This window comes from Psammomys obesus, unplaced genomic scaffold (assembly GCF_907164565.1).
Source record: "Psammomys obesus unplaced genomic scaffold, mPsaObe1.curated_primary_1811, whole genome shotgun sequence".
Lineage (NCBI taxonomy): Eukaryota > Metazoa > Chordata > Mammalia > Rodentia > Muridae > Psammomys > Psammomys obesus.
The window spans coordinates 7,929,624-7,948,615 of NW_026596085.1; the positions used below are offsets into that span (position 1 = coordinate 7,929,624).

At 42.4% G+C, this 18,992-nt stretch overlaps 1 protein-coding gene across 1 annotated transcript in view; it reads right to left on the reverse strand.

Annotated features, from left to right (window-relative positions):
* The window catches only part of Pdzrn4 (PDZ domain containing ring finger 4), a 352,809-nt gene that overhangs the window by 11,068 nt on the left and 322,749 nt on the right, over positions 1-18,992 (reverse strand). The window contains 4 exon segments of the mRNA XM_055627261.1: positions 419-535; positions 5,052-5,153; positions 11,276-11,338; positions 13,875-13,973. Coding sequence (XP_055483236.1) covers positions 419-535; positions 5,052-5,153; positions 11,276-11,338; positions 13,875-13,973 — 381 coding nt within the window.

Consider the following 18,992-nt stretch of genomic DNA (forward strand, 5'->3'; position numbering starts at 1 on the left):
TACACCATGTTATCATCTTCTATTTACAGCTTGACCAATCACATGGAAACATTTATATTTTAAAGTCCAAAATAGTTTTTGAAGTTACCTCCTGATTGATAATCGGTGATTCTAGCAAGTATATCCATAAGCCACACACACGTTTACTATTAAGTTTCTGCAAATTATGTTGAAAACTACATATTTCAACACTCTTGATGCTACTGTATGATATTAAGAATAATCCTCAGGCTTTCCAAGCTGGAAATATTTTGAATAGAAAAGGTACATATTCCCTCTGCGTCATTTGAGAAGATCATTTGCTCAGAAAAGATTACGGTTACAGAGCTGTCTCATCAAACCCTTCGATTGTGTTTTCTTTTCCATTAAGGAGAACTAGCGACCTTTCCGATGATGCAGTTCAGACTAGCGGCCCTACCTGCTGCAGCTCATTGGCTGTGCACTGCGCTCCGTCATTAGGTTCTTCCTCCAGCATCTCCGAGTTTACGTCTTCTAAGAATTCATTCCTTTCATCTTCCAGCCAACCTTCATCCAGCTGCAAAGGAGCACATTAGTACATTACATCATTATGTTAGTGAGACTCACGCTGAAACGGGTTTTGCCTCGATGCTGACTGCCGACCAGCTCTCTTTGTCAGCGCTTCTCTTCAGAACTGGAGCCCCCTGTAGTCACCTCTCAGAGAGAAGAAAAGGTGAGACAAAAGGAAAGAAAGAAAAGGATTCTTACGCCTTTCATCCTCTCCTGAAACAGCTTCAGATTTTCTCTTGTAACTGAGTAAATCCCATAGCACAGAACATTACCATCTTTCAAACCCTGTGAAAAGCAGACTGCAGAATCCACAGCTGGCTCATTATCTCCCACAGCCCTGGGTTAAAAGAACTGTAATGGTTCTGATGGGCCTATGAGACAATCGGGCCTTTACCCTTAACAGTGTCCCCAGGTGAGACTGTATCCAAAGTGGCCCCAAAAAGCAGATTTTACCCTCACCCTGCTTTTCTATTTTAGTGACTCAAGTTAGCAAGGGGCGAGCTTGTCCTAAAAGAATTGACAGACAACATTGATTTTATCTATAAAAAAGAAAAGGAAAAGTTAAAAACAAAAACATAAGACTAAAAACCAAAAGTCTATCTATCTATCTATCTATCTATCTATCTATCTATCTACCTACCTATCTACCTATCTATTGGTTCTTTCTCTTTCTTTCCATCTCCTTCTCCCTCCCCCACTCTTTCTTTCTCCATGTATGTGTTCCTGTGTGTGTCCACATGCCATGGGACCCATAGGAAGGTCAGAGGAGATCTTGAGGATTCTCTCTTTGCATCAGGTGGCTTCTCAGAATTGAACTCTGGTCATCAGGCTTGGTAGTGAGTGCCTCTATCCACTGAGCCATCTTACTAGCACCTGAATTTTTTAGGGTGGAGGAAGGGAGGAAGCAATCATAGCCATGCCTCTTTATTCACAAGGTTCTGAGAATTGACTCAAGGCCTTAAGCAGGTTACACACAGACAGTGCCTCTGAGGATAACATCATGTCTATTCATGGCGGGGGGAAGGGGGAGCATCATGGCCAAGGTGATATTTAAAGGTATTAGAACGGTGCAGTTTTGTTTGTGGGGGATGGGAATGTAAGGCTCTGTCAATAAATCCTGTTGGCTTCTTCATAGAGAGTGAAATGGAGAGCTGGAGATTACTGTCACAACACTATTGCTGTTGATGGCCAGTGCACATAACTGGCCTTGAAGTGGATTTCTGGAGGCGGAGTGCATAAATTAACTGTTTATGCTCATTAACAGCCTGTGCTGTCATCAGAACTCTACTCTGTGCTACAAAGAAGACAGGTTTCTAATGAGCAAAAAGGACAACAGTTGGAGGTATTTTCAATAAGAAACCTTTAAAGACAAATGAATGTCTCAAGACTTAAGCAACAACAACAACAAAAGAACCTTGTAAATGGAATAGTCAGTGGTACCTTAAGTATTCACACACATGCATGACATTCATTAATAGAAGGCATATTGTGGTGTCGTAGGAAACATTTGTTTTGACACACCTGGAAGAGGGAATCTCCATGGAAAAATTGCCTCCATCAGATTGGCCTGTGGACATATCTGTGCGATCATTGTTTTAGTTGTCAACTGAGGCAGGAGGGCCCAGCCCACTGTGGGTTAGACCATCTGTGGGTAGGTGGGCCCAGGCTGTGTTAGGGAGGTACTGAGCAAGCCCTCAGGCAGCATCCCCTGTGGTCCCTGCCTCCAGGAATCTGTCTTGAACTCATGCCCTGGTTTCTCTCTTAGCTCTATAACTATAAGCTAAAACAAACAAATAATCAAGCAAACCAAAACCTCTTTCCTCTCCCAATTGCTTTTGGTCCTGGAGTTTATGTCGGCAACAGGAAGCAAACTAGAGCATGTGGGTTCCCTGGTGTCTATTAAAGCCCACACAGAACTTACATTACCTCAGATTTAACTGTATGCCACAAGTATGGACAAGCTGATCTGTCCTCATTTTTCTTAATGTGGCCCAAGTAAGGTATGCAAATGACTATGCTAACTAAGAGTTCTGTAGTCTTTAATCCTTTTTTTTTTTGAACCACGAAGCTGCAGAATTCAACTCCAAACAGAATTATCTCAAGCTAAGAATGCTTGCTTCTTATAAATCCAAGGACTGTTTTCTTTAATCAGGTCAAAGTAGACACTTTCTTATAATTACATAGGAACAGTCTTCTGCGGGCTCAATGAGGTGGTGGGAAAAGCTGAGGACAGTGTCGAAATGACTTCCTCCGACCAAGTCACCATCTGTAGGCACCTATGTGTCTGTCTTTTGGCGCAGAGCACTGTAGGAGCAGAGGGCTTCTCATTGCTCCCTCTCCTCCTGCTGTACCTCTGCAGCTCCCATCCACCTTCAGTCCATGCACTACTTGAGCTGAGCTGCAGGAAAGGAGGGATCACCTTCACAGAGCCTGTACAAAGCAGGTCATCCATGGCGCCGCAGAAAACAGACAGAGTACACCGGCTCAAACGTGGTGGCTCCAAGTTTCTCTGAGAGCCCTCTCTGCCCCCATCTCCCGAGGGAAATAGGATAGAAAAGCAATATCTTTAATGGTCTGAGGAAGAAAACGGGCAGGAAATGAAAGAAAGGTGACAGGGAATGAAGGAAATGAGTTATTTAAAAATATTGCACAGATGCCCAATACTGCCCCCAGCAAGCACATAGATCATTTCCAAGAGTCTGGAGAGTATTTGAAACATTTTTAAACATGTTAGGAAAAGCACACAAAAAGCTTCCTCATTCTCCCTCCATAAAATACACACAATGCAACAAGATATACTGAATTTGATAGACAAAGATAGCAGATGGAAAAACAGGATTTGTTGTTTTTTTTTTTTTTTTTTTTCAATGATAGCACGTACTGTGTGAATTCTATTTTTAAAGTGTGGTGTTAATGTGAATTTTCTTAGATGATTTTTATTGGAAATCTAATTTTCAAAGCAAGTGTGCCTTTTCTAGAACCGTGGAGCCTTTTGTTTTTCAGGACCAGGGTGAAGGCAAATTCTGGTTTGAGCAGGTGGCGTGGTGTTCTGTAGCATCGGAGGCTGTTACCAAAGATCTGAAGAGTCTGATTTGATGATTTACCCTCCAAAGCTGGCTCTTTGGGGGCAAAGTTAAGGAGGGTGAACCAGCTAGTCATCCTGTGCCAGGCAGATGCCTCTGACAAACAGTAGCAGGGGCCCGTCTTAAGCCATCGTGACCTCACTGGAAAGACTTCAACTCTAAACCCATGTGTTTCCCTGGAGCAACACGGAAGGACAGGAAATGGGACCTGTACCTTTCTACGGCAAGAGTGGCTGCTCGATTAATTTCAACTTAGGTGAACTTCACTGACATCCTCCTCTTATTTTATTTTACACTTTTAAGGAAATGTGGTCAGTGAGATCATTGGCCTAAAAACCTTCTAGATAACTGGTACAATTTCAAATGTATTTTAAACATTCTTTCTTAGCAACGAGGCCCTGCAGCCTGTTGTATGGGCTCATTTTCCCACAACTAAGACCTCAGGTGTGTATCTTTACTCTGCTCCAGGCTACAGCAACTTTACGAGAGCCATTTAGAATGGTCCAGGGCATAAAGGAAATGTATGCGGAGAGAGTGATCTTTTATAACCACTATATTCAAGTCAGGGCCCAGCCTGACGCTGAAGTACACTGACTCAGTGTAATTTATAGAGAGAATGTAGTTACTGAGTCTGAAAAATATCAGATCAATAACCTGCAAGACAAATGGTGACATAACCAACTTCCCTCACAGGAGTGACAGGTGGATAGGACAGTGACAGGGAGCTGTCCTTTTTGCATTCAATGGGACAAGAAAAGCATGTGGGAAGAGATAGCAGTTAAGTACCTTTCTCCTAGCATTACCTCCTCTTTACTCTGATGACATCGTCCTCTGTCAAGATATAAATGTATTCCTTTTGAAGCATCATTTGTGGGGGGGGCGATAAATGTTTTCGTCATATTAGTTATGGAAAAGAACTCATGCCCTCCATGGAACTACACCATAGATAGTTCATTTGATAAAGTTATTTTAAGACGATTTAAGATGATAGCTACATATGCTAACATTTTTCTCATTAGAGAATCCTTCATGATGCCTTAATATGCCAATTATGTATTTTAGGTGGGAGCCTGAAGGAAGGGCTACACAGAATTTAAAACAATCTGCAGCCAACTATTTCTCATTTGTTAATTCCTTTAAATAACTACCAAGCAGAGAGAGAGACAGAGTCAGAGAGGAAGGAGAGGGGGGTCCATTTTGTGTGTTTTAATTTTTCCCCTAAAATCGAATGTTTAGCTGCCTTTCTGTGGAGTTACTTTAGCAAGGTTTTTGGGGGTAAGGTTAGGCAGTTGAGGATCAGCCTTTGCAGTGTTTTCTATCCATGGTCACACAGACACTCAGGAAAGTGATTCTGTGTCGCCTAGCAGGAATGCATACACATTCATTCATGAACTCATTGACTAGAAAGTCCAGTCTCAAGACCCTGCTCTTTGCTCAGACCTGCATGTCGGGCCTGGCGACCAGCAGCACAATTCTCTTACACTCCTCGCTAGACAGCAGAGCCACGGCCTCTTCTCGGTTCTGGATGTCTTCCCCATTTATCTAGAGAACAAATGAAGGTGGCACATTAGTTTCTGTTTCCACAATGCTGCACACAATAAATGGCAAATACTAGCTCATTTATGGTGAATGTATGGACAACGAGGCTCCCACAATGGGCTCATCTTCACCCCTCCGTGGAAAGTGCCTTCACTCAATTACACGCGTGCTGTAAGAGCCATATCGATCCCTGAAGGATGGTGGACATCACAGGAAGCAGTTATGTTCATAAATGTCCAACCTGCGCCCTGGCAACATACATCTAGCGACACAATTAACCAGCCCCTGACAGGTGACGTTCATCTTTCTCCGCTCAGAGTAATGGAAGTGTCACTCTGAGATAATAGCGCTGGGGGAAGCGGCCAGCAGTTCCACAACTGAAATCCGTCATCCTGCACGCTCCCGGGAGCCAATTAGAGAGCTGCGGGCAGCCTGTGTGCAGGCTGCTCTCCCAGCCCGCAGCTGACCTGGGCTTGGTTAATCACTTCGTATTTGTGTGAGGTCTGACTCAGTGGTCCAAACATCTCTCCAGCTCTCTCTCTCCCAAGTGAGGCTAATCCAGAGAGAGAACAAGGCTCTTTAGGACCCTGCTCCTGGTACTTGACTCCTGAGGAGTACCCTGTTTCTTTTTTCAACAAAGCGCATGCAATGTTTTAAATACACTGGGAAATTTTAAAGATTGGCTCCATGTAAGCTTGACTTTACAAAACGAGGGAAAGGAACCAACCTTCTGGGAGCTTTTGACTGGGTAGGGGGAAAAAAAAATCCTACAGCATTCAGTTTTCCTAGGTTCTAAAAATAGAGTAAGCATCCTTAAACTACATTTTCATGTTCAGATGTGTTTATTTTTAATTTAGCGTATTTTCCTTCGGATGCTTAAAATTCATTTTGTTTTATTGATTTCTCAGATCCATACAGACAATATTTTTCTGTCGTTAGCATATTATCAAACTATGTTAAATTTTCAAACATAGAAGAAGTTTTGCCTAAATGAATACTAATTATGTAAGCCAAACAGAAAAGATATAGCCATGCTAGCCAATTTTTTTTTCTCCAGTAATTTCATATTTTCACTCAGTGTTCTCACTTGTGTGTGTCTGGGATTCTGGCTGACCTGCAGAGACAAAGATTACAAAAAAAAAAAAAAAAAAAAAAAAACAAAAAAAACAAGAACAACAACAAAAACATTAGCCTAACAATCTCACTTTGGAAAACAACAAATAATCTTTATTCCTCAACTCTTTATTATGATACTTAGGAGAACAGACCACAAGTGAAGAAAATCATGCAACCCACAGGTGTTTTGTACTCTGATCAGAGCAGGTACCACCTTCATTTCTTGCTCATCTGTGGATAGAAAAAACCCCGGTACTCACAGGTTTCATGAACATTTATTTCCATTTCTCAAAAAATGCCTTCTCCAACTAGGACTGTGGCTTTACTGCCATTGACCATGGCTTTGGGCCATTTCACGTCACTTTTTAGTTTACGTGCAACTCATGTGTCCACCTGTAAGACACATCTGTCTCATTCTGGGGAGTGTTTGGTGGTAAATGTCCTGTGATTTCTAGCTAATCTCTGCCTTTGCCTGGGACGTAATATTCATTACTTTCCCCTCTAATTTTCACTTAAACATAGGTGTACTTTCCCTTTCTTTGCCCATTTCACCTGCTCTTAACCTTGCTCCTCACCTCTCCTATCCTAATGCCATCATCTTTGTTGACTTAGAGTAGATGCTCATTGTGGCTTTTCCAGAGGGCTGTGGTAAAGGGCTTAACTATGTTCCTGGCATGGTGTCAGCACACACTCACATAGATGCACACAATGCCCTGCTTTCACTGTTTATACCTTTAGTCCACTGTGAAGGCAAACTCTATCCTGCTAAGCAAAGAAAATAGAGTAAAATCCACAAATACATAAATCCTTAGTAGTCCATCTAGTTCTGTCTAGACAGGTATTTATTCCAGACACAGTTTTAACTCTAAGGAAGCCACCAGCACTGTGCCACATTTGCCTTTCAGTCCCTCTGTAGTTGGCACTCAGCTTTCTTCTTTGTAAACTCACAGTGCTCTGAGTTTTGGCTTCTGGAATTGCCAGGTAACACAAAGCATTTGCTGTGGAAACCACTCGCCTTCCAGATCACGCGTGGGATGAAATGAAGCCACCACAGAAATTTGCTATTAAAATGCTATTCGCTGTTTTCTTAGTCAAAAGAAGGGCCACTCTAGCCAGCTGCTTTGGTAGAGTTCAGTGTCGTGTACTCGGGATTTTAACTTGATGCTTAAACGGATATAAAGCAAGAGATGCGGCCATGCATTGCAGCAAAGAGTCCTCTCAAAGGATGGAAGATCTGAGGAGGGGAGTCAAGAGCTTTCAACCTTCAGTTGTCTTTGTTCCTGAAATGATGGCTTGTGGTCACAGGGCTGCTAGAGGGAAAGCAGCTTCCTTTGCTGGAGGACACCAGGAAGACATAAAGGATCACAGGGAGGAGACACATGGCCAGCCCTGTCCCCCTCAGCTTCCTGAAGGACGCTTGGCTTAAGAAAGAAGGGATGACTGCCTCGAGGAAGAGAATACGTAGGCTTTGTTCTAAATGAGGTTAGTCTTTGGGGATAATAGATGTAGACCTCGTATTTTCTTTGCATAGGCATATGCAAATGTTCGTTTCAAAATGGGCATTGTTGGGGCAGGGAAATAGGTATTGTCTTTGTCCTGGGTGGGATGGAATTAATTAAAAATCTCACTTTAGGTCTGGTCTCCTAGGGGAGAGTATGTGGAGGTCCATGCCCAAAAGTCTATAAGTGGTATATGATAGGTTTTTTTTTCTGCTTCAATATACCAATATTTAGGGTCAACACTATTGCACCTGTGAGGGATGAAGATCTGAAATGTTAACATCCAAGTAACTCTGACATTTCTCCGGAAAAAACAAAAACAAAAACAGAAAAACAAGCTAAGTATCTTGGGAAAAAGAAGGGTACTATGTTTTGTACGTGTTTAATCACAAAGAGAGGGAAGGAATAGATGGGGGTAGAAAAGAATCAGGGAGAACTGCTGTTCAATAAGAGAAACACATAGGAAGACAGGCTCTATAGCGATTCATATGTAGTGCAGAGAACGCAGACAGCCCACTCAAATGCTCGTGCCGTCTGGCAGAGCTTTCACAGGGAGACTCTATAGGCACACGGTTGGTGCTTTAGCCAGCATGGTTATCAGGCTGCTTGCCGGGCATCTTCTGTGCTCATCACTGCAAGGAGACAGTGACACACAGTACTTCCTCCTTTCAGGTACTGGTTATTTGTGTGACATTTAACCCTTGCAGACTGATTCAGAAATGCCTTCTTCAGCTCTAGAGGTTTGTCTGTTTGTTTGTTTTTAGGTGAATTTCTGGGACAAATTGGAGCTAAGTTATTGTCAGTGACACAGCGGACAGAATCAACCAGCGCTTTGAACTTACGGGAACTGGACGTATTCTGGAGAAGTTGACTCGCTCTGCCAGGTCTAGCATCTGTGAGTGAGTGTGTTATGTGTGTGAAATGCGTGCTATTGGGAAGTCATCTGAGAAGTCTGTGGTAATGCAAGATAAAGAAAATATTAATTCTGCAATGAGGGCAGCAGGCCCATAAATGTACTCAACTTAGCTCATCATAAATAGACAATTAAAGACATAGTTGCTTGAGAGAGGTTCACTTAAATAAAAGCCAACCAAGAAACCTTATGGATAAGAAGAAATTCCTCTGTTTGTCCCATTGCCCTCTCCCTGGGAAAGTAGTCATTAATTGTTCATTGCATGGTTTCCTAGAATCTCTCCACCAGACAGATGGGAGCTATTGGTCTGTGGCAACAATTTTTGTCACAGTTTTATTTGATATAATTTCACCATCACCCTTAAGACACTTTGTTTCCTCTGTGTGTGAGACAAAATTGAATTCCAGGCTTTTTAATGTGATGTGTGTGTATTCATTTAGTTTGCAGTATTTGTCACAGAATATAAAGTAATCTGGCAGAAAACAGCATTTATCAACCCTGCCATTGTTTCCTCAATGAACTAATTCCATTAAGGAACTCTTTATTATTCTGTAGGCATTTTTCTTCACAAATAAATCCGCATACAGAATAGCTAAGAACTTAGAAGCTTCAAAATGCTCAGTCTCACAGAAATACATGCACCCCATTTTTATGCAGTGAGCCACAGAACGAAAGGATGTAATCTTTTTTAAAATGTGATTTTAGAAACTGTGTTTGCCTATGGGAGAGCCAGAGAACTGGAAGGGAGCCAGGTGATGGTATAATAGGAGCTTTAGGTGTGAAGAGCACATGGTAGAGGAAGAAGGATGAGCTGGCAGGGAAGCAGCAAGGAAAATGACAATGGACAGATTTAACACATCAAAGACATGGTTGAATAGGGTGGTTACTTTGACGGTGCAAAACCTTTCACGCTTTTCATATGCTGGACACCTTACTGTGTGTTAGCGCTTAGTGACCACTGAGAGCCAGGAAGTCACATCATTTCAGTGCATTGGAGACACTAATAAAGCGAGGACACAGCTAATATTTCATTTTATTGTAAACAATAGATTATTTGAACCTTCCAGTATCTGTATTAAAACATAACTTTTAAAGTAGACTGTCTTAGCAAAGCATCTCTGTAGATTTTATTCACCTGTCCAGAATGCCTGTTTCACTCATTGACTTGTTCACATGTGTGTGAGTGTGTGTGAGTATGTGTTTGTGAACATGTGTCTTGAAAAAGGCTGAGTCTAGATTGCCAGACAAACATTTTATTCTCCTGATGTACCCAACAATGGGCACAGTTCCATTTGCTTAAGCACAGGCCACCACTCATAAGTCTTACTGCGTTACATACTCTTGAGGTTTTCTGGAAAATTCTCAATTGCTAACTCTTACTTTTTATTCTTCCCTAGCCTTTGTAGAGGGCCATAGGTGGAAAGGGTCCATGGTATCAAGCTAAGGAAAGAAAAGGAGTGTGAGCATGATGGAGGTTAGTAAAGTGGCCCTGGCGGGGTGAGACACCAACCAGCTTCAGACACCTCCATGATGCCCTGCTGCTCTGTGATCATTTGTGTGGGCTGCTGTCTTCCCAGTTAGACAGGACAGGGTTAGCCAAGTGCATCTTGTGTATTTCTGAAGCTCGGAGTTACAGCAAAAATTCTGAAGAAGCATTTCCCGGGGAATCCACAACTAGCCAGGAGATGGGGGAACGCTGGCTCTCTTACTGCATCTAGAAGTTCTGAGTTTTAAGTGTGTACTCCTTAACTTCACCATGCTAGAGCCCCTTTTTCCATTTCACTGCTGTGACCAAGAACTCAACTCAGCAGTTTCACTTGGAGGTTGATCTGGACGTTAGACTTTGCTTTGGATTCTTCTAGTCACTCTTTAAGGCAAGGACCCAGAGGGACGTCATGAGCCAGGTAGATTTAGAGCAAAGCCCTTCGCTTTCTGTTAACCCCTGTGAGGCCTTGGAACTCTCTTTCCAGCCCTGGACCTTCCTATGATCTGCTCAGCGTTTCCCATTTCTCATTCAACTGGAAGGTAAGTGTCTTTATTTTTTTCGTATTTCTCTATGGAGAAGAAATTTCAGCTCTCCCATCTGGCCTCGGCAGCTCACTCATTAGTCATGGGCTACAGCTGTTTCGGACTTCTAGACTTTTGCACGGTAAGGGAACACCTAGCTCCATGTTCAAGTGGTTTACTCCAAAAACCACTTATCAGTCTTTTATCACCTCTGTACTGAACACAATACACACAGATCATGTAACCTTCACAACGATAGCGGGTGATAGCTCAAGATAAGAGAATGGGCTTGCAGTAGACGAAGGCAAACTGTGCCAAAAGCAATGGTTGGGCTGGAGGCCAAAGGCACTTTATTCCAGGAACTGTGTCTCAATAATTATGACCTAACAACTCTTGAGAAATGGCACCACCTTTACTTTGAAAGTGTTTAAAGCAATAGATTTGGTTTTTTGTTTTGTTTTGTTGTATAGATGATAGTATGCAAAAGCAATGACAAGCTATTTACCCCCTAACACTTTACAAGAAACAAGATAAAATGAAAGCTGTTAGACAGACTGTGGGAAACTTGAGGAAATGCACGCATCACATACTTGTAAAATACGATCTCCTTCTCGAATCCGGCCATCCTTGGCAGCGATGCTATTTGGGTCAACCTGTAATAGAGAAGGCATGCATCTTCAGGGCCATATAATATCCTTCTGGGAGCTTACAGTGTAGTTTAAAGACATATCAAGATATTGTAGTTTTGGACTACATTGGACCAAAATTCTCTATAGATTCATGGCAGGGTGCGAGCCATTTTTTTTTTTTTCTCGGTCAAAAGCACTAATTCTAGAGCTGTAAATGAACTGCTATAGAGTTAGCAGTAATAAAATGGACAGGGGCAGAGCTTCATTTGCAGGCCACTTGCCCACCCTTTCCCCCTCCATCCAGGCCTACCCTTTTCACATCATTTCAGTCATTTCTGAAGCCACGTTGTCAGACTGTCCTTAGCTGACAGGATGCTATGATGATGTTAATCCCAGGACTCTCCTGGACCCAGGGAATTGACGGTATATTAGGTTACTTATGATACTGGACATCTCTTAGGAAATCTGATAGATCTCCTATGCCCACATTTATTAAAGGGATTTCAGTCTCACAAGGATATTATACTTGAAGAGATTTTTAATCTATATCGTTCAAGAACTTAAAAAAAAAATCCTATCTGCACATTCTGTTTCTTGGTGCCACTTTACATGACAGTGCTAATTATATAAATGTTGCATTATTAGAACAAATAGAGATTTAAAGCTTTGCTTAGACTATTCCAACATTTTATTAGGCCAAACTTGAGTGATGGCTTTCAGTTCACTGAGGGTGATTTTATCTATTAACTTCCTGTGATAGTTCCAAGTCATTTCTATTGGCTTTCTCCATCAAAGCTTCTTCTCGAAGTTAAATTTTTCAACTACTGAGTGAGGTTGATCCATTCAGTTCCAACATTACACGTTACTTCCTTACTAGGAGTCGCACTTAAGAACTGAGGCTAAGATGATTAATCCAGCAAAAGGCCCTCTGAGTATATATAGGTAAGATGAGGACAACTCTTCCCGGCTGCACTTGTTCAGTTCCTATGGCCCCCTTGTCACCTCTGAAAAGAGAGGTCTCAAGTCTGACAGCTTTAAATACTAAATGGAGACTTCCCAGAATGCAGAGGACATTATAATTGCTAATGAATTGTATCCCTTTTAAAAGCCACTCATCACGCTGAAACTTTGTCTTTAAAACTTTAAATCAAACCACCCGTAGAACTGCCTGTTTCTGTGCACATAACGGACAAGGTTTCAGCAAGTATTTCTTTACAACTCCATCCCTCAGCGAGAGGGTTTGTTGGAGTTGCTCGTTTTAAAGAGTAGCCAAATGAAATGCTCTCTGGACAATTTTCCACGTGAGAGCAAAATGATAAAGAAATGTACCATTCTATATTTTCAGAGTAAAGCGATGGAGAAGAACACCATTCTGTACTTGAAGAGTTGAGCTCCTCTCCAAGTACATTAGTAGCTGATCCCTTGCATATTCTAGCAACTCTGTAGAAAACTATTGTACTGGGTTTCCGTGTAGGTACTGTTTTAACGCTGTAGCCATGAAAGCTCAGACTGCAGAGAACATTAGCATGTCGTTTGCCTAACCCTTACATAGCTGCAGGAGCTAAGGTATGTAATGTACACATCTCCACGTGTGACGACGTGTGTAGTTTTAAATAATATGTATGGGTCCTCTGCATATAAGCTGTGGTTTTATAGCTTGGGGTTTTGCGGGACTCCTGACAATAGGAGTGGAGGGTGTCCCTGACTCTTTTGCCTTTCTTGGGACCCTTTTCTTCCTACTGGGTTGCTTCCTCCAGCCTTGATATGAGGGTCTGTGTCTAGTCCTTTTGCATCTTGTTATGTCATCTTTGGTGATATCACTGGGAGGCCTGTTCTTTTCTGAAGGGAAATGGAGGAGCAGTGGATCTAAGAAAGAAGGGAGGAGAGGTGGCGGCAGTATGGTTGCATTGTATGAGAGAATAAATAAATAAAAAGCATTTATAATTTTAAAAAGACACATGCTTTTTTACTTAAAAAAAACCACTATAGTAAAAATGATCTACTTTTCCTGAAGTCTACTGTAATACATTTTGCTTGATAAGTCTTTTCAAGCTAACATTAAAATGATGACTCAAATACAGTTCTTGGCCTTCTCTGAGAAGGATCTTGTGGTTGAACAAAAGAAATGGACAGGTGTATTTCTTGGGTATATAAATCTACTCACCCCACACACAGAGTATAAAAGGTGATTATTATGCCCGCCAGTTTAAAATAATGAGCCAATAGTGCTGTTAGCAGAGTATAGAAGATGCAATGGAACGGAAGGACAAATGTTTGGGGACCGGGGCTGTGCTCAGCCTGCTACTGTCTTATGGGAATTTATTCAAATTTAGACAGTGTTACCACTTTCACACTTTTCCTTGCTGGGATTCTGCAGGGAAAGCCTCCTCGCTAAACAAGCTGATGATAATTGCATTACTTGGGCAGCGTAATTTGCTTCCCTAATTGAAAGTGGCAAGAATTGGATGGCAGCCAGCTTTCCACATTCAGGCCTTGGAGAGAGGCTTTTCTCCTCCTTTCAAGTCATCCCTCCCCCCATTCTCCCCACAGCACCCCTCACCTCGCTGACATAAATGCCTGTGTCTTCTTCATCATCGGTTCGGTAGCAGACTGTCAGGCCCAGCTTCTCTTGACTGCTAACGCGGCACAGCTCGACCTCCTGAGGGAATGGCATGCATATTGAGACGTTAATCTCAGAGTAGAAAGTCACCGATGAAGTTCTGGTCACTGTGAGAAGTTTTAAAACCTTATTGTCTAAAATCTGAAATTAACTTTAGTAACCAAATATCACTGAAATTTACTTTCACCAAGTTGTTTTTGTATAGTCAAATCCGCATTTCAGATTTTCATTTTGTAGTTGGGAATACGCAGAACCCCATGAATTCGCACAACAAACTGCATAGATTATTAAGGTGGAATTATAAAGTACTTGAGAATATCAAGGAAGGCAGAAAAGTCTTCCCAAACATTTCTGTCTGTTACGTAACAAAAACGGCACAAGTTTTAATAAAAAAGGGACTGTCCTGAATCTTTCTTTCAGCTCTTTTTTTTTTTTTTTTTTTTTTTGAGTTTTGGACAGTGTGATAAGAAGCAAGGGTTTAATGTAGGTCAGGTCAAAGTTTTCTATTATTCTACAAAAACCTTCACCCTTGGGAAGAAATGGGTTCATCCAGCTGAATGGAGCACCATGAGGCAGAGGCGATGATTCACAATGCAGCAGCGAAAGAACAAGAAAATACATTCACTGCCACGCACCGCTAAGGGGCTGGGAATGTCAGCCTCAGGTGATGTGTCCTGGATCTAGTGCCTGATTTATGTTTGGTAAAATGATAATAAATTTCAGTTCAACATAATGAAATGGGCTTGTGCCACTTTTCTGATGCAGACCAGGATAAATCACACAATTCCAAGCGTTAAAACACAAATTGCAGCTACAGTCTTGGGAAACTTGTTCCTGTTGTGCAGAGTGTAAGACCCATCACTAAACAATCAGAGGGAGGAGAGCGTGATCTGGAACAGAAGCCTAGAGCAAGGCTCTCTGAATTCAGCCCCATGGAGCTGTGTTCTGCTCAGTCTTGTCAATACCCCCTCCTCATTGCCCAAAAGCAGGAATCTCATCCTGGGCTCCGCTACCGCCAGGAAGGATGTATCATTCTTCCCAACCTTTCCTTGCCTGCATAGATTTTGTAAAAGCCGACTCATAATTAAGAAGTTTTTCTTTTTGGCTGGGAAATGTGTGTATGTGTGTGTGTGTGTGTGTGTGTGTGTGTGTGTGTGTAAAAAGATTATGAAGCTGAGCAATATAATGATGTGGCTATAGATGTCTGTTTTTCACAAATTGAATGCTGAGATTCTGACCCTCAAGGTGACTGTCTGATTAGGAGGTCCAGACTTTGAAAGGTAGTTAGGTCATGAATGACAAGGCCATGAACATATTTAGTGCTCCCATGAAAAGGGTAGAAAGCACAGATGCCCCAAAGCTTGCGGGTCACAGGGAGGTGGAGCCCTGGGTGAGAAAGAGAGCCCTGTGCAATGTCAAACTGCCTCCACTTGGATCTTGAACATCCCAGCTCCTGTGCCGAGAAAGGTGTCTGTACTTTATAAGTCACCTGATTTTCAGGGTTTTCGCCGTAGAATGGACTAAGAGAGCAAACCCCAAGTTAACTACCCAAGAACGGAAATATTGGTGCTGAATACAGAAAAGTTTGCTTGGCTGCAAACAAGAGGTTGCTCTCTACAGCATTCTGCAACGTTTGGAGAAATTCTCTCCCTCCCGCTCAGCTATCAGTGATGCCCTTGTCACTGGGTAATAGCCATTTGTTTAAATGATGTGCTGTAAACTGTGGGTAAACCCTTAACGAGGACTTTTACTGTCATAAACTCCAATGGCCAATAATTTCCTAGTCAACAGCAAATAAAACAAAATTTAGCCCTCTACCCCGAGAGTGCGGCAAATTAGTACACACTGAAACGGCAGGGTGTAAGTGTGTCGAGTCACTGTAAGCTACCATCGCAGCTTCTAAAAGCAAGCTGAGTGAGAACACCAACAAACATGCCGAACTAGATGGGGAAAATCCCATGAGGCCTCAACCTGAACAAAGTAGAACTGGGAGCAGGGGAGATGGTCCTTCACGGGAAAGAACATACCAATTGGTTGTTCAGTGCCCAACGGCTAGCCTTCAAAATACACATACAGCTGTCATGGTGATGCACATCTTTAATCCCAGTACTCATGAGGCAGGCAGATCTGTAAGTTCGAGGCCAGCCTCGTCTACATTGTGATTTACAGGAAGGACAGAGCTACATGGTGAGACACTGTGTCAAGAAAAACAAAACAAGACAAAAACAGAAGAAAACATATATACAAGTATCATTATATGGAACATTAAATAGAACAGGTATACATGCATGCATACAATAACAATTAATGAAAAAGAAGCCATTAATTTGAACGAGAGCAGGGAGAGGTATGTGGGAAGGTTTGAAGGAAAAGATAGAGAAGGGAGAAGCACTGCCATTAAACTACAATCTCAAAAATAAACAAGGACAACAACAAACCAACCAAGTTGTCTGTGGGGAATGGAGAAAGGCGGGAAATACAGTTGCCTCAGTGAAGAACAGGAAACAGGGACCTATTTGTCACCTGAAGGGAAATGCATGCACCAAGCAAGGGTCCAAATTGGCAGTGGCTCAGAGGCTGAGAGTCCCTAACTAAACCTGTATTGCCAGGAAGGAATCACAGGCACAGATCTGCCTCTTCCAGGACAGGGAGCAGAGAAGCCTGCTGTCCCCAAGAGGCCTCTGAGGAAACCTGAACACACTGCAAGAACTGCCTTTGGAAATCTTAAATCAAGACCAGCCTACTGTCTCCTCATGCTGAAGAAGGCATTCGTATAGGGGTTCACTTTGCAGTATCTGCTCAGAATTCTCAGTTTTCTGTTCACTTTGGGAGTCTGTCTAGGAGAGACATATCAGAATGCTGTGCAGTAAGACGGAATGAATCAGTTAACAGCAGGACCACAGGAGCTACCCATATGGTATCAATACCCCAAAACACCAAAGAAACCACCCAGGAATTCAAAGGAAAAAAAAAAAAACAAAACAAAACATGGAGACCTTGATGTAAACATAATTTTCCAGTATTTTCATACTCTTGAACCTTTGTGAAGAGGATACTAAAGTTGTGTGCCTAGTCTAGGTTTCCAGTACAGCACTTTCTGAGACATCTCACACCCTCCCATATCCAGCTGCCCTCCTGCATGGGTCTTTCTGCATGGGCGTTTTAGGCTTCCCATAGAACCACTCTGCCATGGAAATCTGGCATTTGCTTGTGAGCCCCCCGTTCTCTTTCAAGTGTGCTTGAGAAAGAGAAGTGATAAATAAGCCCCCTTTAAAAGATTCATTATCAGAATTCATGTAAAATATGGTATAATGGTGCAGTTTTAGGAAAATTATCTTGACCTCCAAAAGATTGAACTTTTGGCAGAGCTTATAGGAAAGTCCATAATACACCGTGAGATTGTTTAAGAATCTGTGCTTAACCTGCTGTCCTACTGTGCACTCGGCCTCTTAAAGCTAACCTTCCTTTGAGGGAACCATGTAATAAGCAAACTCACTGTACTTTGGACTACCTATGCAATTGGCTTTTAGAACCTGAGCTAATGCCTGTTTTAAGTCATATACTCTTTCATACCCCTGACCCAGACTAATGCATATGTGGTTTGGGCAATCATCTTCTGGAGACAGCCAACAGTTGAAAGCAACCTCAAAACAAATATCTCCCACAAATGCTGCAAACAACATGGCTATAGACTGATAACAGGCGTGCATTCTGAGTCCTCTCTCTCTGTAAAACTGTTAAAAGATCTCTCTGATGAAAAATTCATTCCTTCCTTGAGCCATGTTTTCTAGGCTGTTCAGTAAGTACAGAGAAAAGGCTACTGTCAGAGACCAAGCTAGGGACAGCAGGATATCAGAGACTCACACAATAGACAAATCACAGATGGGCCAATAACCGTGATCTGCAGACAGATGGAAGACACAGGGAGAAAAGTGGAAAACTCAGACTTGGGCTCACTCTTGGTCAGGTTAATCCAAGATGCAATGCTATGTTTTCATTCCTTAATGAAACATGATAACATTTTGGTGTCTCTGGAGTATCTTTAATGCATTCGGTACAGGGACTGTGGGGACTGAAGGATGGTTACGAATGCTGGCTAATCTCTCAGAGCAGGCCTGTTTGATTCCCAGCACCCACTTGTGGCTTACAGCGGTCTGTAGTTATATCAAGGGAGATCTGACACTTTCTTCTGAACTCCATGGAAAGTCATACATGCAGCAAATGCTCGTACACATAAAATAACAAGATGATTTTTTTCAAAGATCGCATAAAATGGGATTCTACAGGGGTTAGTTCATATAACTGCAGACAGAAAACACACAGCTTCCTGGGTGTGCATGCCCATCTTCATGGGTGTGTATATCGGTGCTTGGAAGACACAGATGAATGTCAGCCTGCTCCTCAATCACATTCTATCATTAAAAACATTTTTCTTCATGATTATTTATTTATTTAATGTGTGTGATTGGGTTAGAGTACAACTTTCGGTATCCAGCTTAGCAGTTCTCTCCTACCTCGTAGTATCAGGCGATGACCTTAGGTAGTGGTCTGCAGTCAACTGCCTTTGCCAGCTGAGCCATCTTTTGGCCCCACCTATTTAAAGACGGGGCCTTTTACTTAGCCAGGAGTTTGCTGATTAGCAACCCTGGCTGGGACATAAATCCCAGGAATGCTTGTGTCTTGGTCTCCTTAGCACTGGGATTACAGGCAGGTGTCAATGTGCTTTTGTTTACATGAGGGCTGGAGCTCCAAAATCACTTCTCTTGCATGGCAGGCCCTTTCCCTACTGAGCTGGCTCCTTGGCCACACACAGCTTTAAATCAAGGACTGAAACTCCAACTGTGATGACTTGGATCCCAGAACTCACAAGCCAGGGAACCTAGTGCCAGTGTGGGCCTGGACCTCTTCCTGTGTGGCTACACAATCCACACTGGTTCATGGAAGCACACACTGTGTAGTTGGGGGTTGTGTAGTTCACTTATAAGCAGCATCCAGCAGCATTGGCTTGAGGGCAGGGTAGCTAGGTGACCAGTGGGAGAGAATTCTCCAGCAGAAGCT